At 44.1% G+C, this 14230-nt stretch overlaps 1 protein-coding gene across 1 annotated transcript in view; it reads right to left on the reverse strand.

Annotated features, from left to right (window-relative positions):
• The window catches only part of Gtf2h1 (general transcription factor IIH subunit 1), a 28582-nt gene extending 15847 nt beyond the window's left edge, over positions 1-12735 (reverse strand). Inside the window, exons 1-3 of the mRNA XM_051174128.1 lie at positions 12715-12735; positions 6029-6197; positions 224-416 (exon numbers count right to left, since the gene is read on the reverse strand). Of these exons, the coding sequence (XP_051030085.1) occupies positions 224-416; positions 6029-6182 (347 nt within the window). The 5' untranslated portion in view covers positions 6183-6197; positions 12715-12735. The remainder of the gene's footprint in view (positions 1-223; positions 417-6028; positions 6198-12714) is intronic.
• Between the last annotated feature and the right edge of the window lie 1495 nt (positions 12736-14230).

The raw sequence follows: 14230 nt of genomic DNA on the forward strand, positions 1-14230 counted from the left end.
GAGGAGAGGAGAGGTAGGCGAGGGCTGGGGAGAGGCGAGGAGAGGTAGGGGAGAGGCGAGGGCAGGGGAGAGGAGAGGAGAGGTAGGGGAGAGGCGAGGGCAGGGGAGAGGCGAGGGCAGGGGAGAGGAGAGGAGAGGTAGGGGAGAGGCGAGGGCTGGGGAGAGGCGAGGGCAGGGGAGAGGTGAGGGCAGGGGAGAGGCGGCACAGCCCCTCCACCCGCACCTGTTCTTCTCCTCCAGTTCTTTGTTGGCTTTCCGCTTGAACTTGGGCAGCAGCTGCTGGAGGAGGTCCTTCACCGCATCCCGCTCTTTCACCGCTGTGCTTTCGTTGGAAAAATGGAAGTTTGTTGTGTCTCCCGCATGCAGGACGAGCTGAAGTTGAATTTTAGCTTTTCCTTCTGGACTGATTTTCTGGCCTAAAAGAAGCATGAAGCTAATTAGACAAGGTACTCAGACATCCTAGCACTTTGGAGTTGGAGGCAGGACAGTCTTCCTGGGCTATAACACCAAGCCTGAGAGAAGAGCTTAGGATGTAGGAGGCAGCCACAAAAGCGAGTGAGCGAGAATGGAATGAAAACAACCCGAACACATTGTACACACACGACACTGCCAAAAGGTGTTTTAATAGGAGAAAAAGAAACAACATGAATGATTAAGGAACAACCTGGGAGGCGGTAGCAGTTGGGACTCTTGCTCATCTCCTATGAGGATCTTGTGTTTGATTCTCAGCAATGCAAAAACTTACCTGTCTCTAAATAAATCCCAAGCACACAGGTATTGAGAACATTTGATGTAACCCCTCTGTGGTACATGGAAGAGGCCAGAACCCATAATCAGTGGGCCTTTTTCTTTGGACGTAGGGCCTCCTACAGCCCAGGCTGTTCTCAAACTCTATTTGTAGCTAAAGATGACTTTGATCTTTTGATCTTTCATCTCCCTACTATGTGCTAGGATACAGGATGTGCTGCCATACTGGGTTTATGTAGTGTCGGCAACCAAACTCAGGGCTACACAAGCACCCTACCTACTGAGCTACATTCCTAGTCCAAGATTTTCCTCCTCATCACCACCCCATCCCCATTACCAACACCATCGTATGAAGTGTGAAAGTGCTTAAATAAATGTATATAGCAGAGCCTTTGCTCCTTCTTTTTCCTATGTATTATGTGCACCATGTGTATGGTCTCTTCCGCAGAAGCCAGAAGAGGGTGTTGCATTCCAGCCCAGAATTGGAGTTACAGATGGTAGGGAGCTGGCATGGGGGTCTTCTGCAAGAACAGCAAGTACTCTTCTTTAACATCTGAGTCGTCTCTCTAGCCTCAGAATCTATGTTCTTAACAAATGGCTGTCATGGCAACAGTGCTTTTCCTTTCTCAAAGAGGGATCAGAGATGGAGGGCTTTGTCCCACTAAATAGGCAACTCATGGCAATGTGGCAAACTGCACAGGGTTCTCACGTTTACAGAACAGATTCTCAAATGGCTGTGTATGGGGCCCGGGGAGACACACACACACAGACACACAGGCAGAATGTATCTCACTTTGTAGTCCAAGCTGGCCTAGACTATGAGTGTCATAACCTTGTTTCTCACCAAAATCCTGCTTCTCCCCATATTTATTTCCATCTTTATCGGTACCTTTCTTTGGATACATAACTATAAAAATTTAAACTTTCCATTTTGATATAAATAATGCTTAAGTTTTCCAGAGAGAATGGTAAAATTTCCTGACAGCAATCTCTCAAGTTCACAGAAAGAAGATGGAGCCCCATAACGACGATTCCACTGTTTCACTGAGATGCCTTATAGCTGATAACCACAACTCAAGGATTGGCTTTGGACCAAAACTGCTCAGCACAATTCCAAATTAGTTAGCTAAGATGGTCCACGTTACAACACTCTGGCCAGAGCTTCAGATAAGAACTTCAGATAAGCCTTACTCGATAATCAGAGACTAACTACAAATGTTACAGCTAGTCCTCTTGAGACTTAACCATGTTTAGTTTTTTTTTTTTTTTTTCTTTTTTCTTTTTTACAGGAACCAGTACAGAAAACACTGTCTCCAAGACACTTGGAAGTAACTCTAAGAAAACAATGTCCCCTCTCTAAACATTTGGGTTGCTGGTTTTTTGTTTTTTGTTTTTTGTTTTTTTTCAAGGTTATGGACAACTGTCACCTGTTAAGGGTTGTAAGTTGTAATATGGTTGGGGGTGGAATGTGAAGCTTAGTTTCAGGAATATCTTTTCGAAAAGAAAAAGGAATGGATGGAAGGGATAATAGGTAGATCAGTGTATCTACTTGTGAATTATTTTAGCAATTATTAGTTATAGACAATTTACATTCATTTCAGATTCTTGTATACTGATGCCAACTTCAAATTATATTTGTCATTTGTGTATGTTCCTTTCTGTTTACAATGTTTTTTACACACTAACATGAAAATTATTTATGTCATATTTTATGTATATTTCTACATATGCTTAAGATATTTTATATATTAATACAATTTTAAAATATTTTAATAATATATCACTATAGATTTCTGTCTCTGATCAAGACATTTACATATATATTGTTACAATTTGAGGTCAATGTTCTCACTGCTGCACATATTTTATATGTGAAACCGTTATCCTTAAGCTATACAGGTATTAGGAATTATAGGCTGTAATCACCTATGCTCTTCATACCCAGCTAAATTAGTCAGGTTCTCTAGTTGCACACAGATGTATTCTAAACAGTTATGATCTTAAAATACTTCAAAGACCTAGAGAATATAGCATTTCAATGTTTTGATAATTTGGAACTCCACTGACATGACACTAGCTCTTGGCAGCACCAAGCTATTCCCAAGACAATGCTGGGCACTGGAGACACTCCATTTGGAGTTTGTTTTCTTCTCTGCATAAATGGCCTATTGAGCAAAGAACTGCCCTTGTTTCAACTGCTGACAGTAGGCATAATGTTCAAACTGAACAAGCATGATACAAAACCTTGCCAAGACAGAGTAGGTCAGTCCTTCGAATCTTCCTGCTTCTGGCAATGGTTTGTCAGATAGTCTAGGCCTTAGTCAAAGTTGGTTGCCCTCTGTTTCTGTGAGACCTTGGCTGACTTTCCAGGTAGCCAGCAGTCGCTGCCAAATTTTGCACTTTTTGGAAGTTGCCTGCTTGTACTTCCTGCTTACTCAGGTAATATTATTTTCCTTCTCATGTCTTTGATGGGGTTGAAGACTAGATAGTCTCAGTTACTATCTTTCATATCTTAGCTAAGACATTTTAGGTATAAGACTTAGACTCCTTAGGATAGAACAGTTGTTGGAATAACCTTTTTTATTTGCAAATTACATAGCCTGGATATTTAGTGTTTCTTGCTTGATTATGTTGTTGCTTGTAATTCTAATTTTGTGTGTGTATGTTTTTTTTAACCTTATCTTTCTCTTGACTAATATTCATTCATATTTGTTCTTTTTTTCTCTTAAAGATCTATCCATTCATTCATTCCACGCTCTATCTGCATGCACACCTTTTACCAGAAGAGGGCACCCGATCTCACTACAGATGGTTGTGAGCCACTAGAAACTGGGACTCAGGACCTCTGGAAGAGCAGCCAGTATGCCTGTCTGAGCCATGTCTCCAGCCCTTGGTATGTGTTGTTTTTGTAAATAGTTTTGTATTACATTTAGAACCCTCTTATTTAGACAAAAAGGGGAATTGTTGTGAGAACTCATTCCACCATCAGCCTTTGGGTACCAGTCCATTAAGGTATGGTTTCAGGTGTTACACGTAAACCAATAGGGGGAGCAGAAGCGTGTTCCTCTTCTCTTGGGTGGTAGCTGCAGATTGCATTGAAGCATCCAGCACTTCTGGGCCAAAGATCCTGGCAGTTCTCCATCTTATTTGTCAATTGTGAGTGACTCCCCAATAAATATCCGACTTCCCTTTATCCTGGGCTCTCATGGACTCTATTACAATCATCCATTATAAGTCTCACTATGTAGCAAAGCTGGCCTAGACCTTGAACTTGTAATTCTCCTTCCTTAGCTCTCCAAGAGCTGACATTAGAGGTGTATACATTATTATCATTATTATTTTATGTTTTTCGAGACAGGGCTTCTCTGTATAGCTTTGTAGACCAGGCTGGCCTCAAACTCACAGAGATCCACCTGAGTGCTGGGATTAAAGGTGTGTGCCACCACCACCTGGTTTAGAGATTTATACATTATTTAGAGAAGTTATACTCAGATGTTTAAAGGACACCTGCAATTTTCTGAATTCTCACTATACACGTATGTCTCCAGGGTACACAGCCACTGCTACATCCTTGCTCTGGTTTGAGCTCCTGTTGTGCACATATTCATGAAGCCCAGAAGCATCAGATCCCCCTGGAGCTGGAGCTACAGGTACTTGTAGGCTGCCTGCTGTGCTGAGAGCTGATATCAGTTCTTGAGAAGGGCAATACATGCTCTTAACTCATATCCTTTGGTTTTATTAGCCAACTTCTATTACAATAGGAAATACTGCTCATTTCACATGAATAATCTATTATTTATAACTTTCAATGGCTTCTTTTAGAATGGGCATTTTCCCATCAGTAAATTAAGATGCAAACTGTTCTGATACAGCTCTAGATAGGGGTATGTACTCAATAGCTTATATTGTAGAAAAATGGGAGATTGGCATATTCCTTTCTTTTTGTACACTGTGGACACACACACACACACACACACACACACACACACACACACACACACACGAATATGAGACATCAAGCTTATTTCCTACTTCCTTTCCTTCTTTCTTTTTGGGGGGGTTGGAGTGGGACATGACAAGGTCTCACCATGTAACCCTGGCTGGCTTGGAATTTGCCATGTAGATCTGCCCGTCTCTGTCTCTTGAGTGCTAGATTAAAGGCTTGCACCACCCACCTAGTCTTTTATTTCCTACTTCTAAGTAATACTAATGCAAGTAGCTCCTGGTTACAAAAGGAATTGTTTTGAATATTATTTCTTTGGAAAATTAAGATTCTAAACTATTTCAATAGACAAACGTTGTAGCTTTCTGGTTTTGGAAGTACCATGGTGCTTGAAATCTACACAAGACTTTTATCTATGAGAAAACTCTTTATGTGTAGGGAAATAAGTGGATCTATACTAATGGTTACAGTTAAGACTCTTCTGGGCTTACTCATAATTCAAGATCTTGGGTAAGGGCCATGGCTGTGGCTAAGTAGTAGAGTGCTTGTCTAATATGTAGGAAACAATAGGTTCCTACCCACACACACACAGTTTAGATGATTCTAGCATTGTAGAAACTGCTTTCAAATTAAAGATTTCAAATTTCTGGTATACTTAAGACTAGTGTTCAACTGTAAAATACTACACATTTTGAATAAATTCCATGATATCCTTGCAAATATGGAAAAAGAAGGTATATGTTGACTTTAGCCTTTTGGTCTCTACAGTTGAATGTTCTTGGGCAGGAGATTGTAAGTTGGTGGTAGAGCGTGCACTCAGAAGGCAGAGTCCTTAGGTCTGATTCCCAATAGTCCCCCTCCCCCACATTGTGACCTCAAAAGCTCTTTCTGTATATTTCCCATCCTCCTCCATCATAAAGTTGAATATATTTTTTTCCACAGATAATGGCCATATAAAAAAATTAGGTAACTTGCCTAAATGTAAAATTTTGGTGAAGGGACAATCTAGCATCATCTACTAACCTACCCACAAAACGTCAAAGATATGAGCACATAGTTTTATAATGTGAAACTATTTGTAGTAAAAAAATTCTAAAATAATCTCTTGTCTTTCAAGAAAGAACACTTATATACCAGACTGTATTCAATGGAATATTATGGAACTTATCAAAGAATACATGGAAAAAATTTTTAATATGAACGTAGGTTTACACTATGTAAATCTGCAATGCACACTATATAGTCAATGATCAAATTTTATAATCACCACTGCAAATTTTTCTAATATAAAATACAAAACTGTCAAACTCCACATCAGATGTAGTACATATGACTTACATTTAATATCTGCGTACATATGGCTGATTGTAAATCTGTCTTTGCCTTCAGGTGCCCAAGCAATTCTTTCTGCCATGAGGTACAGCGCTCCATCCTGCTTCTTCTGACGAACCTTCTTCACTATCAGCAACACTTCTTCAGATGAAGTTGCCATAATGGCTACAAGTTGCTAAAAGAGGAGCAAGGAAGAAATAGAAATCAACCACATCAATGTAGGTTAAAAATAAGTAAAATAAAAACAAACTAACAAAAGGCATTCTCATTATTTTATAAACCGTATAAGCCTACATACCACAACCCAAACCACAGGTAACATTTTTGGAACATCCCCAATGCTCCCCTAGTCCTGTTTCTAGTCAATTCTTTCTTTTCTCAAACAGCTAATTCCTGATTTATATTACCCCAATTTTACTTTTAGCATGGAAATTCTATAGTAATAGCATGCTATGAAAGATGCCTGCAATCCCAGTCCTCAGGATGGCGAGGGAGGAAGGAGGACCAGGGGTCAAGGCCAGTGCAGTGGGGAGGGGTCTTGAGGAAGAAGCAATGACAGGAAGTACAAAGTGCCAGTACAGGCTTAGTTAATGTCATGTAGCCCCAACTTAATAATCTTATGAAATGGGCTCAATTGTTAGCTAGGTTTTGTAGATAAAGAAAAATGGATGTGACATGTCAAGATGTTTTTTCTGAAGCATCCAACAAGTGGGACTAGGTTTCTGTCTTTGTCAGGCTGACCTCAGAGTTATACTACATAGATCATGTATATTCTACATGTATCACTAGAAGGATAGGCAATAAGTTGACTCCCCCCTCCCCATATTCTACAAAAAAATATGTTATTTTTGCATTGTGTGAGCTGAAGACCCGAATTTAATCCCTGGATCCCACAAGATGATAACTGAAAACCGAAGAGATCTCGCCTGCCTCCAGAGAGCTGGGATCAAAGGTGTGTGCTACCAACACCTGGCTTTTTTTTTTTTAATTACACTTTTAAAAAATTTAAATTAGATACAATCTTGTTTTACATGTCAACCCCAGTTCCCTCTCCTCATCCTCCCCTGGCCCACACCGACCCCCTATCTCATCCTCTCTGCTCCCCAGGGAGGGTGAGGCCTTCCACGGGGGATCTTCAAAGTCTGTCACATCCAACAGTTGAGTTTTCTATAAAAACGAAATTTGTAAAATTTATGGAGCTATGAAATACCCACCCCTCAGGGTTTCTCTCTGTAGAGGGGCTGTCCTGGAACTTGCTCTGTAGAGCACGCTGGCTTCAAAATCAGAGATCTGCCTGCCTGTCTCCCAAGTGCTGGGATTAAAGGCCTGCACCATCACTGCCTGGCATCTGTTAAATGCTTAAAGACAACTCTGTACAGTTGTTGTAACAAGAAACTAGGAAAAACATAAAATTTATAGTCACCCTGACTACAGAATGAAAAATGTTACTGTGTATTATATAAAACACATTTTAGAAAACATCTATCAAAACCTGTGAAAGATGGGAGGAGTTAGGAGCGTCAGTCACCACCTAATCACCACAATAACAGCAACCACTCGTTTGAAGAAGAGCACCAGCACAGCCAGCCTAGAGCACAGGCTGAGTGGGAAAGGTAAAGCAGCAACGGGTGAAGACAGAGCCTGAAGTCAAGGGAACTGACTCCCAGTACCTAACACAGAAACCGTCTCAGTAAAACCTACTTAAGGCAGGGCCCGCCATGCATGCAGCTCAGAGGGAGTGTTGTCCCAGCATTCTCTAGGCCCTGGGTTAACCCTCCCCATAAAAAATTTAAGAATTCAGAGATAGTTAGTGAACACAGGGCACAACTGTCATTTGCTGCCAAGTTTCTCTGGCCATCTATACTATCTTTGTTAAGTGTAAAGAGGACACCTTAGGGAGAGCTAATAGACCCATTGGGGCCACCCTACAATGGCTTCTGTGATTTTCAGAGTCACTGGAGGAATTTCCTTGAGTCCTTCCCAACCAACTCTGTAAGAGTCACAGTGTTTCTTTTGTGGAAAATATTGCTGTAGGCTACTTTAAATCTGACACGGTCAATGAAGAGATGTGTTATTTTATGGAATATCTGTCATAAGACTTCTTTACAGTTAAGACCTTGCTTGAAGCTGCATGTGTATGACTTTGTTCCCAGAACTGATACATTTTTGTCTCTTCCATCAATTGATTTCATTAATTTTTTTCAGTGCATTCTAATCTCTGAAGTTATCACCGTTTTCTGATATTCTCTTCTTATCACTTACTTTGTGGTGCTGGGCATGTTTTGAGACAGGGTTTCTCTGTATAACAGTCCTGCCTGTCCTGGAACTCTTTCTGTAGACCAGGCTATGCTTGAACTCACAGATATGTGAGGATTAAAGGTGTGCACCTTTACTGAAGTAATTTTCTTGAGGTAGCATGCAGGGCCTTCGTGGGTCTGCACGGGTCCTTTGAGTGTATTATGGCTTCCAGTTCAGTGTTTTATGGGTTCCAAAGTGTGCGAAGTGAATGTGTGGGCCTTCTCTCCGGCTCTGTTCCTTTTGTTTGCTTTGGCAAATTCTGATGTGTTAGTTTTTGTTTTATATTTTATTTTGTTATTATCACTTGGGAGTGGATCCGATAGGGACTGGAAGGAGCAGGGGCAGAGGGAAAAGCAACTGTAATTAGGATATATTATGTGTGGAGAAAATCTCTTTTCAGTAAAAGGAAAAAAATCATTTAATGAAAAAAGTGGGGGACGACACAAAGTAGTCTCCAGAGTCAAGATGTCATAAGTAAATATACAAAATTAAAGATGCACTGCTTTTCAGGACAATGCGAATGTGTATGTGCTGTATAGTTCCTTAATATTTTACAGTGTAAAAGCATGACTAAAAACTTTACTAAGACATCTTTTTTTTTTTTTTTTTAAACCATAAGCATTATACTTCAAAATTCCACCACAAACAAAGCACCATTTAGTTTAAAGCCACAGAGGTCACACTGGGTAAGTGTAGAAAATGCAGTTTGGGTTCATAGTACCATGTTTTTTAAGAAATGGAACCCACGAATAAAGTTCCACTTAGGTAGCTCTCCTCAGACCTAATATCACTGAAGCAGGCACGAAACATTTAATAGTGCTGTTTCATGTTTCTCGGAACCAGCAGCCCAATTTGGTGTTTAGGATATGTGCATACTTTAAATAGTTCTCTTAACTTCCAGAGGTTTCTGACACACTGGAAATCATAGCATGAAATCTGTAACAACTATGGGATCATATGAATTGTATTTTAACTTCCAGCATTAACTATATATGTGAAAAAACATGTATGTCTCCTTTAATAGACATCAAGGTTCAATGTATTGTATTCATTACAAGATAGCACCCAGCATAATCCTAGGAAGGGTCAAATATGTATTTGTGACATGGAAAAAACTTTTATTAAAGAATTTAGTTTTGCCAAGACACAAGAAACCATTGCACATACATCCTCAACCCAATTACAGGATACTACAGTTTTTCATTCATAGACCAGAGTGTCATTTCTCATAAAGAGTCCCAAAATTACATCCTGCCCTAGAAAGAAATGTTAGGAAATGTTTACAATGATTGAACAGTAATCGTTAATTACTGCCTCTGGATTTCCATTCCTACCTCTTCTTCCAAAGTATAAGAAATATTAACTCCTTACCACTCTTGCTTCCTGGGAAGGAGGTTTGTGAGAGTGAGCTATATCTACTAGAATAAGACATGGATATCTGCCCAGGATATCAAGGTCAGAATGAAGAATTGCCACATTCAAGGGCAGCTTGAAACCTAGTACAATCCTATCTTAAAGAAAACAGAGTGATAAGAGCTTGAGAACGCTTGCTATAAAGCAATAAAAAAATTTTTTTATTATCAATAACTGTATAGGAAATGAAAACTTGGAAGTAAGCTGGGTGGTGGTGGCAGACACCTTTAATCCCAGCACTGGGAGGCAGAGGCAGGAGGATCTCTGAGTTCCAGGACAGCCTCTTAAGCTACAGAGAAACCCTGACTGGAAAAGCAAAACCAAACAAAACAACAACACACCTTGGAAGTATGTAAAAAGGAAACAAATGGGGATGGACAGATGGTTGATCAGTTAAGAGCACTTGCTGCTCTTGATGAGAACCTGGGTTTGTTTGCTAGAACCCACGTGGTGGCTCAACTGTTTGTAACTTTAGTTCCAGGGGATCTGATGCTCTCTTCTGGCCTCCTCAAACACCAGACTCACAGGTGGTACATAGACATACATGTATGCAAGACACCCCAACCCCCACACAAAACCAAACCACAAAAATTAAAAGGAAGCAAAAATGGACTGTTATTATTGTAAGGATAGTTTCACAGTGAAGTGTTAAGGAAAATACTAAGTGCACGATAGAAGGGAACAGGGAATTCCCACTAATAAAAACGGCATGCTAATAGGAGTGGCTGATAACAGTAGTATTAAGTGAACTCCAGTGCTAGGATCAAAGGGCATACACCACCACACCCAGGGCTTTACTACTTTTAACTGATTTTTTAACTGCAAGAATCTTCCAAGTACTTTTTAAAAAAGAACCCACAACTCCTTTGTGTTCCCTTCTCTTTCTTTTCTGCTGTGGAATAACCCTTCTGTACACCGTATGAATATATGTTGCTACGATTGGTTTAGTAAACAAGCTGACTGGCCAGTAGGAGAACAGGATACAGTTAGGCAGGAGAGCCAAAATGAGAATGATGTGATGGAGGGCAGTCAGAGCAGCCGCCAGCCAGATGAAGGAGTGAGGACACGAAAGGGAATGGAGGTAAAAGTCACGAGCCCCGGGGCAGCATATAGATGAATAGAGATTTGTAAGAGCTAGTTAGTAACAAGCCTGAGCTATTGGCCAAGCATTTATAATTTATATTCTCATAGTCAGTTATTTGGGAAGGGGTTAAAAAACTGCCTACATTTTTATTTTTTCTGAGACAGGGTTTCACTATGTAGCCCTGGCTACTCTCAAAATACCTCAAACTCAAACTGTACTTTCTATAAGAGAAATTAAAATCCATCAATCCGTTGCACTGCTCAGTTGGCCAAGTAAATACAACAGATGGCTCTCTCCCTTTAAGTGCAGATGATTTAAACTGGGCATGGTGGTTTAATCCCAGCACTTGGGAGGCAGAAACAAGGGTTGCTAGGAGTTCGAGGCCAGTTTGTACTACCCTGGGGAGACCACCCTGCTTCAAAAAGGCCTTAGGTTTGCTAATAGGCACACAATTCTTTCTAGAATTGTCCTTACAAGCCATCAGAATGACACTAGAGGTTATATTCTCTTGCATTATGAACTCTTCGTGTGACTATTCTAGTTCTGGCTTTTAAGAATCTTAAGGCTGCCAACTTTGACTCAGTGGTTTTCAAACTGTGTTTTTAGGAGTTGCCTGCCCTTAGGCATAGGATACCAGTGCACCTAAATTCAGTTTAACTGTAGTACCTTGTTTTTTTTTTTTTTTTTTTTTGAATTCCAGGCAAAAATTCATGGCAGAAACATTCCACTTCTTTTAAAATGTTTTAAAAATCACAATACTGGGATAGGGCATGGTGGTACACGACTTTGGTTCCCAAATCTGGGGAGGCAGAGGTAGGTGGATCTCTGAGTTTGAGGCCAGCATGATCTACACAAGTTCCTGGACAACCAGCAATACAGAGAAAGCTTTTCTGAAAAAAACAAATCAAAAGTCTGGATATTGAGAATAGTGTCTGGAACAGACCTTAGGGTGTTTTTCAAACTCTTTCGTTTTCTGTACCCAGGCCTGCTTGCTTACCAATCAGTCTACGTTGAGCTGCACACACAGTCCTAACTTTTTTTTTTCTTTGTTGGTTCTGGTGATGAAATCTAGTACCTTACACAGGTCCAGCAAGCAGTCTTAGCTTTGAGCTTCATTCCTGACTCACAAACCTGTCTGTCTTACCTTATTTTAAACTGGGGTATTTGAATGAACAACAACAAAACACAAAACAAAAAAACCTCAAAAACCAAGATTAAATTGTGTATGTTCGAGGATACAACTTCCAGTAATCGGCTCTCTCCTTGCCAACACGTGGGTCCCAGGGACGGAACTCAGGCTTCGGAGCAAGCAACCCTCTTACCGCCCCGATGGGCAAAAGTTTTAACATCTTTCTCCCACCCTCGTTTTACAGACGGCAAGAGCAAGTAAGCGCCGTTTCCACCGTAATTTAGCCTCAGGGAAACCCTCGAGAGCTTACGGAGGCAACCACGCACCTCCTCCAGCTACTGATCGTCTACTTCCCATTACAAACGGCTGTCAAAAACTAAAAAAAAAAAAAAAAAAAAAAACAAAAACCCGGGTGCGTGGTCCCCGCTTTAGCAACCGTTTCGGGAGCGGGATGACAGGTGGGGAGCGAAAGGGCACGCCGCCACTAAGCAGAGCGCAGACCCCGAAGTGTCCCCCGTCCCCGGGAGGGCGGGTCTGACCCTGCGGACCCCCCGAGCCCCAGTGCGGGCGGCAGGACGGGACGGGGATGCCCGTAGGCAGCGGATTAAAGGGCCAGGGCGCCTCCTTCGCAGTGCGGGACGCGAAGGGCAGGGCACGCCGCCAGCCCGCGGGGGCGTGGAGACGACCACGCCGGGGCCCGCGCCGCCCGCCGCCCCCGCGGCCTGTCAGACCCTCGCCGCCCGCCCCCATCCTTCCGCCCGGACTCACCCGCTGGGAGCCACGGCCTCCGGCCTGGGCTCCGCGAGCCACGCCCGGTCACGGCCCAGGGCCCAGGGCTCGGCTCCACCGCGCTCTTCACAGCCGCTGCGAGGCCGAAACCGAGCGGCCGCAGCCGGAGCCACCGCCTCTGCGGCCGGGGGGTCCGGCCTCCATCGCTGGCTGCGAGGGCGCCGAGGGGCACGTGACCGGAAGTGCCGGGGCGTGCGTGGCCCCGCCCTCCCCCCTCGGGGGGCCACGTGACCGCCGGAGCGGCCGCCATGACACCTCGCGCCGGCTCCGGCCCTACCCGCGCCGATGCCCGCCTGCTTTGTTTGCCCCGTCTGCGGGCCCGAGCGGCGGCGAAGAGTCTCGGGCATCCCGCGGTGGCTCGCCGGCCGCGCCCTCGAGGGCGCCCGGGCCCGCGTGGCGGTCGGCGCGTCCTCGGGCCGCGGCCGCTCTGCCCCGAGGCTGGGCCGCCCGGAGCGTCATGGCGACCGCGGCCCGAGGGGGCGGGGCCGCCGCGCCACGTGACGAGGAAGCGCCGTTAACAGCGTTTCTGCCCTCCCTCCGCCTGGCGCCCAGGGATGACGTCGCGGGCGAGGGGCGGGGCGCCGCGTCCAGGGCGGTCCGCGCGGCGGGGGGCGGAAGCGATCTCCCGGGCCTCTGCCGGCGTCGCCGCCTGCGCTTCCGCGAGCCCCGCTTCGCTCGCGCTGCTCTCTGTCCTCCGCGGCGGCCTGGGGAGCGTAGTTGCGGAGTGAAGGGAGCGACCGCTCCGCCGCTCGCCCTGCACGCACCCGCCGGTCTCCCTGCTCCAGCCCAGGGCCAGCCAGGTAGGCGCTCGCAGCGCGGGGTGGAGTGAGCGAGTGCGTGCGTGCGTGCCTTGAGCGGGTCGTCAGTTCTGACCGTGACTTCTGGAAGAGGAGGATAGACTCTCTTGCAGGAGTCTGTCAGTCCCCTCTTGCGCGGTCTCTTCAGTTTATGGTGCCTTTGTCTCTGTCGGGTTTTTTTTTTTTTTTTTCTTCTCCTCCCCCTCTCCTGCGCCGCCTCGCCCGGCTGGACCAAGTGCGTTGTGATTTGCATTGGCCGGGTGAGCGGCGATCATCGTCTACCACTCTTGAAGTATCATCAGAATAATCCGGGGAAGTGCCGTTTCCCTCTTTCGTGTGCTCCACTTTCGTTTGTCATTGGGGGAGAAGGTGGCATGCTTGCTGTCACTGGTTCTCTCCATCTTCCTGTGAGTTCTTGGGACCAAAGTTAGGTCACAGGCTTGTACAGCAATACACCATCTCGTGGGACCTCCTTCCCTTCCTCCTTTTCTCGCGTTTTCTACTGACAAGCCTACTTTTGTGAGCGTTGTGACCCTTGGGAAAGCCAGTCTTTTAAAAAGATGTTAGATATTCACCGACTTTTGGCAATCATTTGCCACCCACTTATACGAGGTTAGCGATTTAAAAAGAATTTTTTTTTTAAATCTGCCAGCAAACAAGTAATGTTTGAAGTGGGCTGTTTGGAAAAGTAGGGCTTA

This window comes from Phodopus roborovskii, unplaced genomic scaffold (genome assembly GCF_943737965.1).
Source record: "Phodopus roborovskii unplaced genomic scaffold, PHOROB, whole genome shotgun sequence".
Lineage (NCBI taxonomy): Eukaryota > Metazoa > Chordata > Mammalia > Rodentia > Cricetidae > Phodopus > Phodopus roborovskii.